This window comes from Abrus precatorius, unplaced genomic scaffold, assembly GCF_003935025.1.
Source record: "Abrus precatorius isolate BTA unplaced genomic scaffold, Abrus_2018 Scaffold8, whole genome shotgun sequence".
NCBI lineage: Eukaryota > Viridiplantae > Streptophyta > Magnoliopsida > Fabales > Fabaceae > Abrus > Abrus precatorius.
Window position 1 is genome coordinate 17,854,956 of NW_020874428.1, and position 20,260 is coordinate 17,875,215.

The window sequence follows — 20,260 nt, forward strand, 5'->3', positions numbered from 1 at the left end:
CGGGTTAAGCTGCATCCTCTACACCACGTTGAGTGTCTATGTCCTCATCTGTTAAATCCATATCTGGTATAGGATTCGGCTGCTGGACATTTTGTGATGGGTGGGTGTCTGTATATTCTTGAGGAATGAAATCCCATGAGCTAATTGGCATAGACCATTGCTCAGGTAGAACATCATACATTGGTTCTGGTCGATACACATCATGCTCATTTACAGGAACATCTTCCATGGTTGCTGCTTCATTTAAGTCAAAGTTTGGACTCAGATTGTTTTGGGAAGGTGAAGGTGCATCTACCACAAAATCATATGTTGGAAAAAAATCCATGAGACTTATTGCTGGTACTACTACAATCAACGGACCTTTGACCTCTTTCCTGCCTGCTTGCTTGCCCACATTGAAAAGGTTGTGGTTGTGTTAATTGTTCATCCCATTGAAAAGGTTGTCACTCTTTCCTTTCAGGTGACCAATAATACTCTTGATTTGGTTGTACATAAGCTGATGGAATGTCTTGTGGCTGGATAGGTGGTGCATCCATAAAAATGTCTTCATGCTCAGAAAGTGACGACTCTATAGGCAACATTTCTTGTTCAGGTACTGGGTCTTCCATCTGTGGGGATAACCATAACCAGTGCATTGCATATAATGTGTACCATGCCTAATATTCATTAGAATGATAGAAATTCTGAGTTTCGACTCCTTTCAAAATACGTTCACGTCGATGCTCCTACATTGTCACCCAATCGTGATGTATGATTGCCTAGTCCTTTGGTTCTTTTGCTCCACGTAGGTCTCTGTTATGGACTCCTTGAAGTTGTTGGAGATGAAGAGAAATAGGCTTAGCATATCCAAATTGACGCATAACACAATTAGTTGCATGCCACTCTATGACTTCAAAACATATAAGAGGACTAACAGTTGACCACACTTGTTGTTCACGCCTCACTTCATCTGGAGTTACTGCATGAATTTCATCATCCACATATGGTCTCCACAAAAATTGCAATAAACATATAAGTTAATGTCAACACCTCATTAACAAAGGGTTTCATGTGTAACATCTTAATAACATTTTGTAAAACTCTTTACCTCATTAAGACCCATTTGATCTAATGCTATTCTAATATTCTGAAGATTCTTAAACGGAGTTTTTGCTGGATATCGCAATCGTCTCCATCTAAGAGCAAGTGAAAATATTAGTGGTTCTCTCAGGGATTGGAGCAAGTCATGGGAGGCGATGCCATGCCCACACCTGCAGAAGTATCAAGCAGCCACAAATTTCTTTAGAATCAAGTCTAGAAGCTCGATCTAAGTCTCTATAAAGAAAGGCCAAGCATGCTGATCCCCAACTATAATTATCAATTTCATTCACATTTGTTAACAACTACAAGAATTTTGTATGCACCACTGATGAATTCACTTTTTATTATATTTTTACTTGCCTTTTTGGTGCTCCTTAATAGAAGAAATGGACTTAGATAGTGCAAATAATATAGAAATCACATTTTGAGTAAATATCATAGGTTTATTAATTTTTGGTTAATTTGCATTTAACTACATAGATATAGATTGCAATTTTAATTATCTTGATGATTTTGCAGAATGCCCAAGTTAAATTTGAGAAATCTTGGTCCTTGGATGAAAGTTGCCCTCAAAGTAGCCACTTTTGGGAGCAAAAGTGGCAACTACAGCAAGTCTGGGCATTAAAAGTTCCAAAGTAGCCACTTTCAAGACCAAGAGTGGCAACTCCAGAAGCTCCAGGGACGCTAAATTGGAAGCATGATGCGCGTGGCCACTATTGCCTCTCAAAGTGGCTACGCACATCCAAAGTAGCCACTTTCAAGACCAAAAGTGGCAACTTCAGAAGCTCCAGGACGCTGATTTTGAAGCCTTCCTGCGCGTGGCCACTATTGGCTCTCATAGTAGCCATGCGCACCAAAGTAGCTACTTTCAGCACAAATAGTGGCAACTCCAGAGAAGCGGCATTCCTTCCATCCTGCACGTGGACACTTTCAAGGCCCAAAGTGGGCCTAAAGTGGACACTTTCAAAGGCAAAAGTGGACACTTTGGTGACATATCATCCACTATAAATAGATTTTAGGAATTAGGGTACGACACTTTTGACACTTTACACAATTTTTCTTTGCCAAATTGGGATAATTTCTTACGACATTGGAGTCTTGGGTGACAGCGAAGGGTCCTCTATAGGTTTTAATTTCCAATTTCTCTTTTGATTGTTGTTGAATTTACATTAATGATGTTTACGTTCTTGCATTTCTTTCTCTCATTCGTGAAGCCTATTCATATGGAGGGCTAAACTTTCTTGTAATTCCTAATCAATGCACATGAATCTTGAATTCTTGGGATTAATTGCAATACAAATCTTTCTTTCCTTGAATTTATTAACCCCAATCTCTGAATGAAATGGAATTTGCATGAAGGGAACATTGCTTAATGAACCCTAATTTACCTAACGAAATTCTAATTCAAAATTGCTTAATTTTGGTTAATCCTTGAGGTTGTTTAATCTTAGGGATAGAGATTGGAGCCCATTAAGATGCTTAATTTTAATTGGGATGTTAAAGTTAGTCTTCGCTTGTTAGATTAACTTAATTTAAGGGAAAGAAAGGGATTATTGAATCATTTGGAAGAATAATGATAGAACTCATTGCTTGACTAGGGATTACTCATTTTGATTGATTGAATTTCATTAATTTACATTTCGTTCTTGATTAAAATCCAGAAATTGACAAACCTCCCCCCAATTTACTTGCTTTAAAATATATGTTTACACTTGTTCGATGTATGTTCCCAACCAAAAATTCCTTGGAGACGACCTAGGATAACACCCTAGTACTGCATTCATTTCTTTGCATATTTGATGAGGATTAACGACAATCTTTTGCATGACGAATAGCTAAATATCGTTTCATCAACCACTAAATTACTTTTATTTTACATCAGAACATGTCCTAACAAGCAAAAAATATACCCACGAGCATGTTGTTGTAACCTAATGTCGGAATTACAAGGAAGCAAACCAAGGTGTTGGGATAGCCACTTTAATTTAATTTCTGATCCGTCAATGTCGTTTGAATCAGGTCGGCCTCCTATTAAATTTTCACACATATCCTGTATAATAACAGTAAAAGGATTTGTAGAACCAATCACTGCTAAACCGCTGATCTTAAGTCTAAGTAACATGTACACATCCTCCAATGTAATTATGCATTCTCCACATACTAAGTGAAATGTGTGTGTTTCAGGCCTCCAACGTTCTACCAGCGCATTTATCAATGAACCATTTATTTGCATTTCACAAAGTTGAGAAATTCGATCAAATCCACCATGTTGTAAAATTTCCATAATTTCAATTCTTAGAGGCGTTATTGACAAGTGACAAAAGCGTAATATTCTCATTACCTGTTATAAATAATTAAAAAACACCATTATTACTAAAACAATTATCTATATTACATAAATCCTAATAAATATTTAAAAAATTATAAAATTCTTATAAAATCAAATTTCATTATAATAATATAATTGACAAAAATATTTACAATAAAATTACAATGTACTTCACATCATATATAATCAATTTTAAATTAACATGATACATTAATGATAATACATTTCAAAATAAAACTTACGAGCTTTTGATTTTAGCCTTTTTTTCAACACAAATTCAGCATTTTTTAATTTTAATTACTATAATATAAATTATTATAAAAAATCCAGATTAATTTTTTACTTACCAAAAAAACCAACTACTATATATTACTAATGTTATATTTTATTTATTAAAAATTAAACCATAATTAAAATACACATAAAAATATATTAAATAACATAGAAAAACTTACATTTAAATTTTGAATTTGTTCCAAAATATGTTTCCTTAGATCAACGATTGTATCTTTAACCATTTTTTCTGCAATTCTAATTTTTCAACTTCTCTCTATTTCTCTGTAATCTCATTTCTTCTTCTTCAACTTTTTCCCGCCCCTTTCTCATATGCAGCAAATATATAAGCTTAAAATCACCATTGGCATTTTAAATTGTTCAAAATCGTCAATGTCAACTTTATAGAGTCAGATTCCTTGCATGGCAGCATTTAACATCGTCAACGACGAGTTCACTGCCCCTGCACCTCTTGCACCCGCCTGCATCGATTTGACGATACAATGCTTTTGACCAAGCTAAAAACGCTTTTGGCAATTTTAGCTTCTGTTATGAACTCTTACATGAACTATTCAAGTCAAAATCGTCAATGACATTTTTTGTTACATTTTAGGCACCTACAGTTCTGTTCTAATCCCTGTCATGCAACTATTTAAGAAATTGCCTTTTACGTTTTTAATATGTCATATTTTTTACATGTGTAGAAAAAGTCATATTTCAGGATTTATAATTTATTAATCCCATATTCCTGGACATGTGCAGAAAAGGTCATATTTCAGGATTTACAATTTATTAATCCCATATTTCAAGAACGAGTTTACTGTAAAAAAGAAACAGAAGTAAACTACAAGACCAAAGTAATAAAAATGTACTTTCAAATTCAGATACTCAGTGGACAAATATTTCTTGTAAACTCAACTGTCCAAATTCAAGGAGGAAGAGGATTCTTCACCAAGTTTTGGTATTCTCAGAGAAGTCCCTAGCAAAATTATCAAAATGAATGAAAGTAACCTAAAAAACAAGAAGTAAATCAGACATTAAGCAATAGAAAGAATTTACATTTCTCATCCAAACCTGAAGAGAGAGTAGAGAATGGATAAATAAAGCTTCTGACATATAGAAAGCAGAGCTGAATACATTGAGCAAAAGACGTTAAGCCTGTTCGTTATCAAGTGTTTGTAACCCACAGTTAGAATATCAAGTCTTGAAATTCTACTCACTGTAAGGAAAATTATCAGCAAGAAACCCTGGTCTAATATTAATCAGAGATCGTTCTATTTGGTCATATTCTTCATACCTTTTGTGAGTTGCAAAAGCTTTTAGATCTTCAGCTGATTCTCCAATTTGCAGTCCGTGGATGATGAGAAACCCCTAGGCGAAAAATGGTGCAGAAGACTTCCAGAAATTCAAGAAGCAATAAAGCACCACCTGTGAGATTTATTTTCATAAAAGAAAAATCAAATCAGTTGTTGATTAGACAATTTACATTAGAGAAAAAAAAATTATGGGGAATGTTCTTACGTGTCAGTTTATCACAACTAAAGTAAGCATGTATGCAAGAGTTGCATCAGCTCAATCAGCATAGCTCCAATGTGTTCAACTTCTAAAAACAGTTCACCTAGAACAGGATTGTGTCATTTCGCCTTTACATTGTAAAAATATTCAAAATATCTTAAATTATTTCAGTTACGTGCTATACCTGTACCCAATTAAATTAGTGATGCACGATTGGACCATTAGATCCTAGAAGGACCTAACACCATCCCTTTTGATTTGCAACAAGCTTGATTATCCACTGTGGTTTACCAATTAAAAATACAATAGATCCCGAGAGTATTCCAAATATCATTCCACATGTATATCCTATTGCTACGACTTTCCAACCAAATCCAAACAACTCTTCATGGCTGAAACTTGATGAATCACCTGGTTTTTCTTCTTGTTTGTGGCATGACTTTGACAAAGGCAACCCACAAAGCCCTGGATTTCCCTGATAGGATTCATTCCGAAATGTGTCGAACTGTTTACCTGTTGGTATCATGCCTTCCAGGTGGTTTTGCGAAAGATTCAAGTAAGAAAGAAAGGAGAGATTGGTCAATGACTCAGGAATCTCACCCATGAGCATGTTTGAGGAAAGGTCTAACCATTCCAGATTTTCTAGACTGCAAAAGGACTGTGGAATAAAACCAGTGATTCTATTGTGAGAAAGGTTAAGCCCTTTCAGTGACTTTAACTCTCCAATGACGGTTGGAATCACTCCATCAAATTTGTTATTTGATAAATCAATAGTTGTGAAAGTAGTTAAGATCCTCTCTAGCTCAAAAGTGTTCCCTTTCATTCTGACTCCCACAGAGTCGTAATAACTATAATAATCACCCAATACACCATTCTCTCTCATATATTGCAAACCACGATCGACATTCATCATCATTCCCTTAAAGTTTTTGACGTATTCTGTTGGCAAAGTGCCACTAAAATTGTTGTTGGAGACGTCAAAAATCCTCAACTTCTTTCAAACAGTCGATAGTACCGTTAAACTTATTTCCACGTAAAACAAGGACTTGTAGCTCTTGAAGGGACTCTAACCAACTAGGAAATATATCTTGTATGTTATTTTCTCCCAAGTCCAGAACTTCTAGTTGTTTGCATTTGGCCACGTCTCGAGGTAATGGTCCCTCCAATTGATTGCCATTAAAATTCATAGTCTCCAATGCTTCTGTCTCAAAATAAGTTTTAGGTATGATTCCAGAAAGGTTGTTCTTTCGCAAATCCAAAACTGACAGATAAGGAAGGGTTCCAAGGCAATGTGGAAGTTTGCCTGTCAAGTTGTTATGGGACAAATTGAGTATATTGGGTACGGTTGCATTACAAATAGCTGAAGAAATGTGTCCAGTCAATTTGTTATTTGAGACAGAAAAGAACAAAGATCCATATAGGGCAATCGGAATACCTCCTTCCAACATGTTGAAGCTGAGATCAATGTAATATATCATTGTGTATGAGAGTGAGAGATGCCCAATGGATGTTAGAAGGTTATGAGAAAGATCCAAATAAAATAATGTATCTTTTGCCGTATTATTAAAACATTTTGGAATCCTCCCATGAATTTGGTTGTTAGATAGGACTAAAGTTTCAAGATATTGCATGCGACAGAGGAAGTTTGGGAAACTATTTATATTATTTGAAGATAAATATAGTTTTATGAGGTTGGAGAAGTTATAGTGACCCCCGGTGTCAAAATTAAGAGAGAGAAAATTATTGTGAGAAAGATCGAGAAGCACTAGGTACTGGAGCTTCGAAAATTTGTAAAAGTCTACAAGGCCACTCAAGTTATTTGATGATAGATGCAACTCTGATAGATTCGGTAGATCAAACACCGACTCTGGATATTACCTTGTAGCTTGTTACAAGAGAGATCACAATAGCTCACAGAAGAATTGGAGAATTCCCCTATGGGCCCACTCAGCTGGTTGCCATTTAGAGATAACTCAAACAACGATGGCAAAGAAAAACACCAAAGCGGAATTGTTCCATTCAATAAGTTATTGGACAAAGTTAGAAACTCTAAATTTGGAAGTCCACTACTTCTGTTCGGAATTGGGCCAACTAATTTATTGTCTGAACATTCAAAATCACGAAGCTGAGTCAGATCAAAAACTGATGATGGCAATGTGCCTACAAGATTATTTGAGGAAAGAGATAAAAGTTCTAATTTGCTAAGCTTGCCAAAAAAATCGGGGATCTCATCACCAAAATTATTTTCTGAAAGATCTAGGGAAGTAAGATGTTGAAAGTTGGAAAACAATGATGGAATCTCACCACTAAAATTATTCATTGCAAGGCTGAGATAATTTAGTTGGGTAAGGTTCCCCACACTTTGTGGAATTGGTCCCTTAAAGTCATTGTTAGAAAGATCCAAGACAGTGAGATTTTGAAGACTTGAAAATGATAAAGGAATCTCTCCGCTGAATTTGTTCCTACCAAGGTCCAAGTGTTTTAGTTGTGTAAGATTTGACAAAAATTGAAGAATAGGTCCTTCAAACTGAGAACCCTCAAAATTCAAATAGTTAAGAGACTTCAGACCACTAATGGAACTGGGAACATTTCCTGAGAAAACAGTGTGAGAGAGATCCAAGTGTCTGAGAGGAGCGCTCCAATTGAACTTAGGAAGTTCACCTTTGAGAATATCATTCGAAGACAGATCAAGCTTTTGAAGATTGGGTAAACAGAGTATTTTGTTTGGTAACGTCCCTTCCAACCCAGTATAACTAAGACTAAGAGAGGCCAAAGAGGATGAAAAATTCAGTAGCAAAGATAGAGAACTTGGTTTAATGGAAGACATATCCAGGTCATCAAGAGTGAGCTCCCTTAGCTCACTTGCGTTTACAATGAGCTTTACCAAAGTTGATTCTCTAATTGTCATTTCGTATGAGGAGAGATCAAGTGAGACTAAGTGTGAAAGGCGAGCGATTTTGGAGGGAATAACACCACTGAAACCAGAAGAAGATACGTTTAGATGTGTAAGAGTGAGAAGATTACCAAATCCAGAAGGCACTGGAGAATTATAAAAAGAATTGAAAGCAAGGTTGAGCGTTTGAAGATGAGTGAGTTGGAAGAGAGTTGTGTTGGGATGAAAAAAGCCTTGAAGGCAACTACAGCTAAGCTCTATGCCAATCACATGCCCTGACTTTGTGTCACAACTCACCCCTTCCCACAAGCAGCAATCGGTATCATTTTTCCATGATTCTGTCTTCGGATATGAAGACTCGCCAATTGCAGCACAGTGATTGGAAGAGTCGGAAGAGCCATTGAGACTAAATGAGTTTTTGAATTGAAGCAAGGCAGAGGCTTCATCATGGTGGCACAATGGCACCAATGAAGAAGTGTGAGAAGGAAAATGGAAAAGCAAGAAACTCAATTGGAAAAGAAACAGAAACCACCCCATAAATATGTAAATAGTTTTGCAAAACAGATTTGAAGGCTCTTTAGAATTTCTAACACAGAAAGTAAGATGGTGATGCTATAAAGCATTTGGATGAACGTATTTATAGCCAACTACGTAAGAAACAACACATTACGCTAATGATCAAATCGATTAGACCTGTGATTTGAAGGAGCTGGTCTTTCTCTCTGCCATTGTAAGGTCTCATAGTTGGAAAATCTGCTCCAACAATTAAATCTGGCGTATGGAAAAGGGCTCAGTGTTTGAATTACAGGTTCTTGACTCACACTTGATAATTAGTATGTAATTATTGATAGAGACCATTAATGGAAGACAACAAAAATGATAAAACCAAAAGAGAAAGAATTTATGTAAAGAACCAATGGCAAGCACGACTTGCAAAACGGAGAAATTTATAAAAGAAAATGACACATTTCTGTTCTATCTTTAACATGTTATTTTTTTATTAAATCATTTTAAAAAATCACATTATTTATTTTAAAGTATGCTCTGTAAAATATAAATTAGAAAGCTCATCTAGATTAAGAATATTTTAATGTTCATTTTTTAGACTTCTTCTAACTACTTTTACATAAAAATCAGTTACAAGTACAATTTCTACTCATTTTAAAATAACAAATAAACTTAGCATGGTTAAATTCTTGAAACTGGGAATTTGTATAATACAGAATGAAGTCGAACTTGACTTAGAAGACCACAGCTTGTAATAAAGGGTATACTTGCATTTAATGAGTTGTTATGAAAGTGATCCCATGAATCAAGTATCTATGCTAGCAAAGGAAGCCTACAGGAAGACAAGCAACACAATTCTCTAATGACTTGATATGTTAGTTTTTCGGGAAATGGAAAATATGCTCAACTTTGATCTAATGGCTATGAACTCATTTTGTCATGCTATATAGTTAAAACCTAATAATACAATAAAGATGGTATATAACTTAAATTCATAAATAAATTAGTAAATTTTTTGTATATTGTGTGGATATTATGAAATCAAAATAAATTATTTGAATGAAAAATCAAAGTTATTATATAATATTTCTTAAAATTTTATAAGTTTTAAAATTAGTGCTTATTTTAATTACTAAAAATAAATATTATATTATATAAGACTAAATTAAAACCTAATAACTATCTTGCCATGGCGTATCGTTAAAACCTAATAATATAATAAATACTGTGTAAATTCTCGTACTCTCCATACTTATTTGACAATTAATTATACAAGTTATAAGATCTTAGTATATAAATTCATCATATAATTAAGTTTAAGTGCTTGTGTTGTTTTTGAACAAAACTCAAATTTCAATTTGATCATCATACGAAAAAATTAGTACAAACAAATTTTTAAATGAATTTTTTTTAAATGGTTCATACTATGGTTAGACAGACATTATATTACCATTATTTTACAATACATATTTTTTAATTTAATCCTTACATATTTTTTAAAAAAAGTAGAATCTATACTTTCAGGAATAAAATTAAGAAAGAACTTCTATTATTCCCTCCGATGAAAAGGTTAAAAGTAGCTTTGTGACAAAAACTTTGCTCACATTCTGTCCTTTTGATTTACTATAACAAATAAAATTAAAGCTTTTTTCACTAATTTTAAATACTACCTTCTTGTAATAATTTCTGTAGTCACCTCATGCTTTGTTTAAATTAAGTTAATAAATCACCATTTATAACTTGTGATGATTCATCATAACTATCAAGTAATAATCTCTATAGTCACCTCATGTAATAATAATTTTGTTTAAATTAAGTTAATAAATCACCATCTATAACTTGTCATGACTCACCATAACTATCAAGTAATGCTACCTTTGAACTTGGAATGTTTACATATTTCTTGTGTTATTACTCCCTGTAATTACCTTACTCATTTGTTTAGAACATGTCAAATCTCTTCAATTTCTTATCATGATCTAGCTAGAAAAGGAGAAAATGAATTTAGCTTTTGTTATATGTATTGCAAGGGCTGTGTCAAACTTTCATTTTAATAATAGAAAATAGGAATATCGTATTCACATTTTCGTTTAATATTTAATACTTTCATACCATTATTTTTTAAGTCTATTGAAATATATATATATATATTCTTAACCTACTTAACTCGAAGACTCTTAGTTACTTATATAAATATCAATTTCTTACATATTTATAAAAGTTTCTTCCATTAAGTATTGTCCTTATTACAACTAATAAAACAAAATTTTATTTCTAAACATATTTCATTACGTAATTCATTTTAAATTTTAACTTAGAGAGTATTTTTCAATCAAACCGTAAATTATAAATCAAGTTCTGCGTGATCAAAACATAACAAATATTAAGAATAGAAAAGAATTGTTAACATTGATAAGAAAGAAAAATATTAACAAATGTATTTCAAAATATACATTAGAATGTTTTAGTTATATTCAATCTCAACTAAGAAGAGATTAAATGCTTATTGTCATAAGTAACTTCATATAGAAATAAAGGAAGAAACTAGTCTCTACTCTGGGCTCCAAAGAATGATGGAAGAAAATATTGCCCTTTCAAAATTATATGAAAAATTCTCTTTTTCTTTGTATTTATTTTCTACATTGATACACAAAATGTATCTTTTTTAATTCCAAATTTACTTAAGCACTTTAAATTCACTTAATCGAATTACTTTTTTATTTTATATTTGGCTTAAGTCATTTTCTAAATAGTTTAAGTGAACTTCAACGCTGGAACTTAAGACTTCCGTCCACAATGATTCTTTTTCTCGGCAATGCTTTTGTAACTCTTTTTCTAATACTAGTATCCATCAATCTTATATAATAAGGTCCCACAATGCGGAAATTCAGCTCATAATTCTGGCCTGTGGAGCAAGGCACAATGTACGAGTTATATTTTGCTAGATACTTAGCTTAATCATTGATAGAAACCATAAAAGGATTCAAAGGAAGGAATCAATAGTATGCAAGACGTGCAAGACCCAACATTTTGTTAAACTCGAGTTTTCTCTTCTATGCCTTTGTAGACACGAGGAATGAGGATGACTAAGAAATGTTCAATACTCTAACTCTTTTTACCTTTACACCGCTCACTACGTTGAAGGAATGATGAAACAGAGGCAAATAAAATAAATGACCACAAGAAACAAGGTTTAGCATTATCCTATTTTCATATTCCTACAAAGACTTCTGCAATCAATTCAGTCATGCATAAAATGATGTCTTTGGTACAAGTCTACACCAATTAATTTTCAATGAAAAACTTATTCAAAGAGGAAAAATGGTTATGAATTTAAAACAAATAAAGATTTATATGTTTGAGTTAGATATTAAATTAAAAGGAGACAAAAAAAAAAAAAAACTTTCGTAGATGATTAAATCATTGGTCAAAACATTTGCTGATGAGATTCAATATTTCCACTACCAAGTCCCCACACTTAGAATACAAGGACCTAAACAGCAATCCATACATCTTTATTTAAGGGTGCATGCCCAAAATAACCTTGGGAACTAGAAGACAAGATCAAAACTGTCTCAAATAAATTAAATTTTTCATAGAATTAATCACAGCAGCATATCATATTGCATGAAAGCCTCTTTCCTAGAAGATAATGCTCTTGAAGCAGAATATAACTCAACAGGCAATTAATCGCCAATTCATGACACCTTAACTTTTCCAAAATATCATATTGATAGCATATTCAAGTCTCAACTTATGTTTACCTTATATACAACTCAAGTGAATGGAGTAAGACAAGATACCACAAAATCCTTTCTGTGGAATGAAGGACAATGATAACTAATTAAAAAGAATATTGCAATAATTCTATATTGCCTAAACTTACCCTGCCTAAAATTTTAGTAAAACAGCAAAGGACATTAATCTTTCAAGCAAACTCTTGGTTTTATCAGCCAAATCAATTTGAAATATAGAAAGTTGTTTTGAATAGCAGTTTGAAGGGTAAATCTACACATTCTAACCACATAAAGGCAAATTACAAAGCAACTTTAAGATCTTAGTGGATAGTGTTAAATACCAAAATACAATAACATATTAACAAGGGTGAGCTACAAAAGAGAACAGATTAAAATGTCATTTGTCAAATGCAAAAGTTTTCTTATATATCTTTCGCAGATTCTCCAATTTTGCAGTCCTTGGAGACACCAATTCCTTCGTCATGTCACAAAGTTCATGCTTTCTTTCCTTCATATCCCTGTCCCATGGATCATGGATGCCTGTGTGTGAAAATAAATATGTATCATTCTCATGTATCACTCCTAATTAAGACAACGCTGCAAAAAAAAAAAAAAAATCAATTATTTTTTAAGAATTAAATTGATTGTGGGCAGGCATTTCATTTGAGAAACAATTTGTGCCTAGTGTTCTTAAAACTCAGTTTTCTTCCTAAAGCAAGCATATTCAAGTGCACCACTTATTAGGCTTGTACAATATGTAATTAATCTATTCAAAGACCTTCATCCAAGAAGTATCTTCAAAATATCAATTGAAAGAGTACACTTATTTCAACATGTTTAACATCACATTCATGAACATATCGTCAGAAATTAAAAGAAAAAAAGGTTATAAGGATGAGGATTTAACTCCTCTAAAGCAAAAGAATGTATGAAGTAAGAAAGTGAAGCTTTATCTACCCTTAATTTGAATTTAAAATATTTCATAAACATAACTAACTTTAAATTAATGGTAGATAAATTCTCACTTTCTTATTTTATATTTTTCCTTCCTTTAAAAGAGCAAAATCCAACTAATGGACATCAACTAACAGCAATAATATGACACTTGGATTTGTGCAAATATTGGATTAAGGATCATCAAAGTTAGTATCATATTAAAATTTTATATAATTTAAAACACATCACCATTTCACTTACCTGCTACACCCAGTTAAGTCAGTACTGTTACCACTGGACCGATTTTCATATTCTGTCGGCTTCGATTTGCGTAAAATCTATAATTATTGGGTAGATTAAACAGTAACTTGGGATATTACCTTCCAGCTTGTTCGTATGATAAAATTCACAATATTGCAAAGAAAAACAAACAAACAAAAAATTCACCAATTGGCCCAATAAACAAGTTCTCACTGTCATACTATAGTTGTACAGGGTATGTTATGTAGACATTCAAACTGGATATTGAAATTTCATTACTCTTAACCCATATAATGTTGGCAAAAACACCAATGAAAAACTATTCCAGTTAGCAAGTTATTGGTCAAAGTAATTGGTCAAATCTAAAGAAACATTTTATTTTATTTTTTGAAAGTCCTCTGATTTATTTATTTATTTTAGAATTGACCTACTAAATTATTGCTTGAACATTCTAAATGACAAAGTTGAGTTAGAAAATTAATTGATCAGAGTGTTTATTCTCAATTTATTGAACATTAATTGAGTTAGAACATTAATTTGAGGGTAAATTTTAATGAAAATTTAGAGACTAATTTCAAATGTAACAACAACTTTTATAGGAATCAAAATCTTATTTAAAATTAATAATGGAATGGTTAATTTATCCTATATGTTCTATAACTCTTTGAAAATTTGTAAAGATGTCCCAATATTTTAAAAGTTTATAAATAGGTTCATAAACTTTTAATTAAATAATATTTAATTAGCTTTCTAGCCACATTTTTTTTTTTTGGATTCCGTTAAGAGACTTACAAATTTTGAAATAATTTAGGGACTAAATCACAAGTTTAATGATTCAATAAGTCCTTGAATTGTTTGAAAATGTGTAAGAAATTTCGTGCACTTAACAGAACTCTAATAAAAGTGTGACTAAGAACTCAATTAAAAAAAAATAAAAGTTGGAACACTACTTAATGCTTATAAACTTATTTATAGCTTTTTTGGGAAACTAAAATGTAATTAAACTTAATAAAACGATACATATATGTGTAACGCATGAGTGCATTGTCTAATTCCCAAACAAAAATCGCCTAATACATCTCTTAATTTTAGTTTTAATTTTTAAAAGTTGTTGTTGAATTATATATATTGGTTAAATTTGTATAATTTGTCTAAATAAGTTTTATATGATTAGTCAACTAATTTAAATTTTGAATGGTATGTTTAACTAGCATCGTCACTGATTTGGATATATGAAATATTATTTTTAATTTTTAATTTAATTTCAATTTGACTTCGATCTTGACATGTAATTGAACAACTGATCACTGAAATTTAACCTCCATTTATTTCCCTCACCCAACCGAGTTTATGCACTTTTTACAATTCAAAAACTTTAAAAATATGCGGTAAATTAATCTTAAATCTGAGTCATGTCATGCCTCGGAATTCTTCTGTTAAGACTTATACGACAGTTGGGTTAGTAATCTGAAGAAATATATTTTGTCCAGAATACCGTGGTAGTAGCACATATACTATTTGGATTGATTTCTCAGAGTATAGGATCAGAAGAAGTGATAAAAAGTGGAAAAAAATGTTTTTGGTAATCTTCTGCCATGATGATATTGACAAAATAAAGGAGAATGAAATTTTTGCCCCGCTATGCTGGCATGATTGTTTCTTTCTTCCTTTCTGGCAATATGAACTTCCTTGTGTCTAGATACTTCAGTACTACTCCTACCATGCATTAAATATTAAATGATAAAAGAAGAGTTTAATTGGCACATGAAATTGATCAATCCTCTTCAATTTGGTATGATTTTGTCGTTACAGGAGAGATAGACATAATGGTTCGTCCCTGTGTAGGAAATGCCAATGTCATGCTTCAACCTGCACATACATGGCTCATGTACATAAATACTTTAGTCAATTTGAACAAATAAAATATATTAAGAAACTAGGATCTATATATATATATATAAAGATGGTTAAAATAAAAGTGTACGCACCAAGTTGTGGCAATTGAAGGGAAACCTTTGGATGGTATGGTTCTTTTTGAGACACGATCCATACTCTAGCATTCTTTCCTCTTTACAAGTGTTTGGCTGATACCGTAAATTATGGGCATGCAACTACTTGGTTGCAATATTTACAAAATCATATTACATATTAAATCAGATTCTCTGCACTCATCTCAATGAATGATGATAATCTGGAATTTACATAAGCAGCTCACTGAAGGGGGTAGTCTTGACTCTTGACTGACAGAATGAAAGTTGCGCCATAAAGGTGAGAGATTTTGGAGGGAATAACCCCACACAGAGAAATTCACTGACTCAAATAATACTCTTGACATAATGAAAGTTGTGCTATACAGGCAAGTCTTTGACACTAATCATATCAAGGCAAATTATTAGTAAGAAATCCAAGTCTACTATTAAATTACATATTACAACTTTTCATTTGGTTATAACACAATTAGTGAACGACATTCCACTAAATCTTCACATCCATTGAAGTTAACTAACTAAACATCAGCAGTGTAAAGCAAGTTTAAGACTCCAATGAAAAGTGTAAAATACCAAAAACATTAATAAGGGTGATCAGCAAAAGAAAGGAAACTAAAATACCTTCTATGAGCTACAAAAGCTAAAAGAGACACCAGCTAGCTTCTTCAGCAATTCTCAAAACTTTATGCTCTCTTTCCAACCCTGGGCATCCTCTCACAGAAGCCTAACTACATTAGCATAAACCCGTCAATATATTACATAGGAAAACTAAACATGACACAATTGGTCAATGGTAAACAATAATCGAAATTTGTATCCATTCGCCGAGTATGAGTGGAGAAGACCTATAGAAATTCAAAAAGCCGCAACACCTTAGGACTGTGCTACAAGTTTTACCTAATTAAAAAATGAACAACCAAATCAGTTTTTGACACAATTACGTTTGAGAAAAATTTCGTAGGGAATTCGAAGCATGTAAAGCATGGAAAAAATTTACCGAAAAATCTTCTGACAACAGACGGGAAAGGATGCATTCCAGCAGAATAACACATTCTTGTCTTCCACGAGACAGCATTAAACCCACATCACAAAAAGGCAATGAATAATTAACCTCTGTCTGCAAGAGTGAAGCAAATACCAGATTAAGCATCACAAAGCAATTCAAAATAACATCTAACTTCTCAATTTTAAAACACATGCGAGCTATGCCTTTACCCTGTTAAGTCTGTGATGCAAGATTGTACCAAATCTCAGATCCTTCAAGGACCATAACACTATCCCCTTCTATTTGAAATATATCTGCAGCTCTTCCTTCTAACTCTTCGATTAGAAACATCTCCAATAAGCTAGATTATCCACTGTGGTTTACCAATTAAAAATACAATAGATCCCAAGAGTATTCCAAATACCATTCCACATGCGTATCCTATTGCTACGACTTTCCAACCAAATCCAAACAACTCTTCATGGCTGAAACTCGATGAATCACCCGGCTGTTCTTGTTTGTGGCATGACTTTGACAAAGGCAACCCACATAGCCCTGGATTTCCCTGATAGGATTCATTCTGAAATGTGTCGAACTGTTTACCTGTTGGTATCATCCCTTCCAGGTGGTTTTGGGAAAGATTCAAGTAAGAAAGAAATGAGAGATGGGTCAATGACTCAGGAATCTCACCCATGAGCATGTTTGAGGAAAGGTCTAACCATTCCAGATTTTCTAGACTGCCAAAGGACTGTGGAATAAAACCAGTGATTCTATTGTGAGAAAGGTTAAGCCCTTTCAGTGACTTTAACTCTCCAATGACGGTTGGAATCACTCCATCAAATTTGTTATTTGATAAATCAATAGTTGTGAAAGTAGTTAATATCCTCTCTAGCTCAAAAATGTTCCCTTTCATTCTGACTGCCACAGAGTCGTTGTAACTAGATGAAAAAAAGAATGTAGAATTCCTTTTCATATAGTTCAAGCCATCATTGACATTCATCATCATTCCCTTGAAGTTTTTGATGAAGGTTGTTGGCAAAGTGCCACTAAAATTGTTGTTGGAGACGTCAAAAATCCTCAACTTAGGAAAGATATTCCTGGCTTTCAAACAGTCAATAGTACCGTTAAACTTATTTCCACGTAAAACAAGGACTTGTAGCTCTTGAAGGGACTCTAACCAACTAGGAAATGTATCTTGTATGTCATTTTCCCCCAAGTCCAGAACTTTTAGTTGTTTGCATTTGGCCACGTCTCGAGGTAATGGTCCCTCCAATTGATTGCCATTAAAATTCATAGTCTCCAACGCTTCTGTCTCAAAATAAGTTTTAGGTATGATTCCAGAAAGGTTGTTCTTTCGCAAATCCAAAACTGAGAGATAAGGAAGGGTTCCAAGGCAATGTGGAAGCTTGCCTGTCAAGTTGTTATGGGACAAATTGAGTATACTGGGGACGGTTGCATTGCAAATAGCTGAAGAAATGTGTCCAGTCAATTTGTTATTTGAGACAGAAAAGAAGTAAGATCCATATAGGGCAATCGGAAGACCTCCTTCCAACATGTTGAAGCTGAGATCAACGTATGTCGTTGTCCATGAGAGTGAGAGATGCCCAAGGGATGTTAGAAGGTTATGAGAAAGATCCAAATAAAATAATGTATCTTTTGCCGTATTATTAAAACATTTTGGAATCCTCCCATGAATTTGGTTGTTAGATAGGACTAAAGTTTCAAGATATTGCATGCGACAGAGGAAGTTTGGGAAACTATTTATATTATTTGAAGATAAATATATTGCTTTGAGGTTGGAGAAGTTGTAGTGACCCCCAGTGTCAAAATTAAGGGAGAGAAAATTATTGTAAGAAAGATCGAGAAGCTCTAGGTACTGGAGCTTTGAAAATTTGTAAAAGTCTACGAGGCCACTCAAGTTATTTGATGATAGACGCAACCCTGATAGATTCGGTAGATCAAACACCGACTCTGGGATATTACCTTGTAGCTTGTTATAAGAGAGATCACAATAAATCAAAGAAAAATAAGAGAATTCACCTATGGGCCCACTCAGGTGGTTGCCATTTAGAGATAACTGAATCAATGATGGCAAAGAAAAACACCAAAGCGGAATTGTTCCATTCAATAAGTTATTGGACAAAGTTAGAAACTCTAAATTTGGAAGTCCACTACTTCTGTTCGGAATTGGGCCAACTAATTTATTGTCTGAACATTCAAAATCACGAAGCTGAGTCAAACCAAAAACTGATGATGGCAATGTGCCTACAAGATTATTTGAGGAAAGAGATACATATTCTAATTTGCTAAGCTTGCCAAACAAATCGGGGATCTCACCACCAAACTTATTTCCTGAAAGATCCAAGGAAATGAGATGTTGAAATTTGAAAATCAACGATGGAATCTCACCACTAAAATTATTCATTGCAAGGTGCAGATAATTTAGTTGGGTAAGGTTCCCCACACTTTGTGGAATTGGTCCCTTGAAGTCAAAGTTAGAAAGATCCAAGTAAGTGAGATTTTGAAGATTTGAAAATGATAAAGGAATCTCTCCGCTGAATTTGTTGCAACCAAGGTTCAAGTGTTTTAGTTGTGTGAGATTTGACAAAAATTGAAGAATGGGTCCTTCGAACATAGAATCACCAAAATTCAAATAGTTAAGAGACTTCAAACGACTAATGGAACTGGGAACATTTCCTGAGAAAGCAGTGAAGGAGAGATCCAAGTGTCTGAGAGGAGTGCTCGAATTGTTGAACTTAGGAAGTTCACCTGTGAGAATATAATTCCAAGACAGATCAAGCTTTTGAAGATTGGGTAAACAGAGTATTTTGTTTGGTAACGTCCCTTCCAACCCAGTATAACTAAGACTAAGAGAGGCCAAAGAGGATGAAAAATTCAGTAGCAAAGATAGAGAGCTTAGTTTAACGGAAGACATATTCAGGTGATCAAGAGTTAGCTCCCTTAGCTCGCTTGCGTTTACAATGAGCTTTACCAAAGTTGATTCTCTAATTGTCATTTCGTATGAGGAGAGATCAAGTGAGACTAAGTGTGAAAGGCGAGCGATTTTGGAGGGAATAACACCACTGAAACCAGAAGAATATACGTTTAGATGTGTAAGAGTGAGAAGATTACCAAATCCAGAAGGCATTGGAGAATTAAAAAAAGAATTGAAAGCAAGGTTGAGCGTTTGAAGATGAGTGAGTTGGAAGAGAGTGGTGTTGGGATGAAAATGGCCTTGAAGGCAACTACAGCTAAGCTCTATGCCAATCACATGCCCTGACTTTGTGTCACAACTCACCCCTTCCCACAAGCAGCAATTCGTATCATTTTTCCATGATTCTGTCTTCGGATATGAAGACTCGCCAATTGCAGCACTGTATATAGAAGACAAAGAGCTATTGAGACTAAATGAGTTTTTGAATTGAAGCAAGGCAGAGGCTTCATCATGGTGGCACAATGGCATCAATGAAGAAGTGTAAGAAGGAAAATGGAAAAGCAAGAAACTCAATTGGAAAAGAAACAGAAACCACCCCATAAATATATAAATAGTTTCGCAAAACAGATTTGAAGGCTCTTTAGAAGTTCTAACACATAAAGTAAGATGGTGATGCTATAAAGCATTTGGATGAACGTATTTATAATAATTACGTAATGATAAGTTTATATTTTGATATATTTTATGACTTATATTTATATACTTAAATTCTATTATATATATATTTGTACTAATTATATTATTAATTATTACAATTTAGC

At 33.4% G+C, this 20,260-nt stretch overlaps 1 protein-coding gene and 1 pseudogene across 1 annotated transcript; both read right to left on the reverse strand.

Moving 5' to 3' along the window:
• Positions 1–4: 4 nt before the first annotated feature.
• Positions 5–8,627, reverse strand: LOC113874359 (annotated as a pseudogene).
• Positions 8,628–16,865: 8,238 nt separating this feature from the next.
• LOC113847910 (receptor-like protein 6) lies at positions 16,866–20,039 on the reverse strand. Its single transcript, XM_027477242.1, has 3 exons — positions 19,199–20,039; positions 18,917–18,982; positions 16,866–18,856 (listed from the first exon to the last, which is right to left on the reverse strand). The coding sequence occupies exons 1-3, from the start codon at positions 20,037–20,039 to the stop codon at positions 16,866–16,868; spliced, it is 2,898 nt and encodes a 965-aa protein (XP_027333043.1).
• Positions 20,040–20,260: the final 221 nt, after the last annotated feature.

What these genes read in the sequence shown, in the direction of transcription:
- LOC113847910 (XM_027477242.1), bottom strand. Translation starts at nt 20,039, where the DNA reads ATGGGGTGGTTTCTGTTTCTTTTCCAATTGAGTTTCTTGCTTTTCCAT. An exon ending in CTTCACTGCTTTCTCAGGAA is followed by an intron (nt 18,983 to 19,198) that starts ATGTTCCCAGTT and finishes ACTTCAAGGGAC; the next exon opens with CAATTCCACAAAGTGTGGGG. An exon ending in CCTTGCAATGAATAATTTTA is followed by an intron (nt 18,857 to 18,916) that starts GTGGTGAGATTC and finishes TGGATCTTTCAG; the next exon opens with GAAATAAGTTTGGTGGTGAG.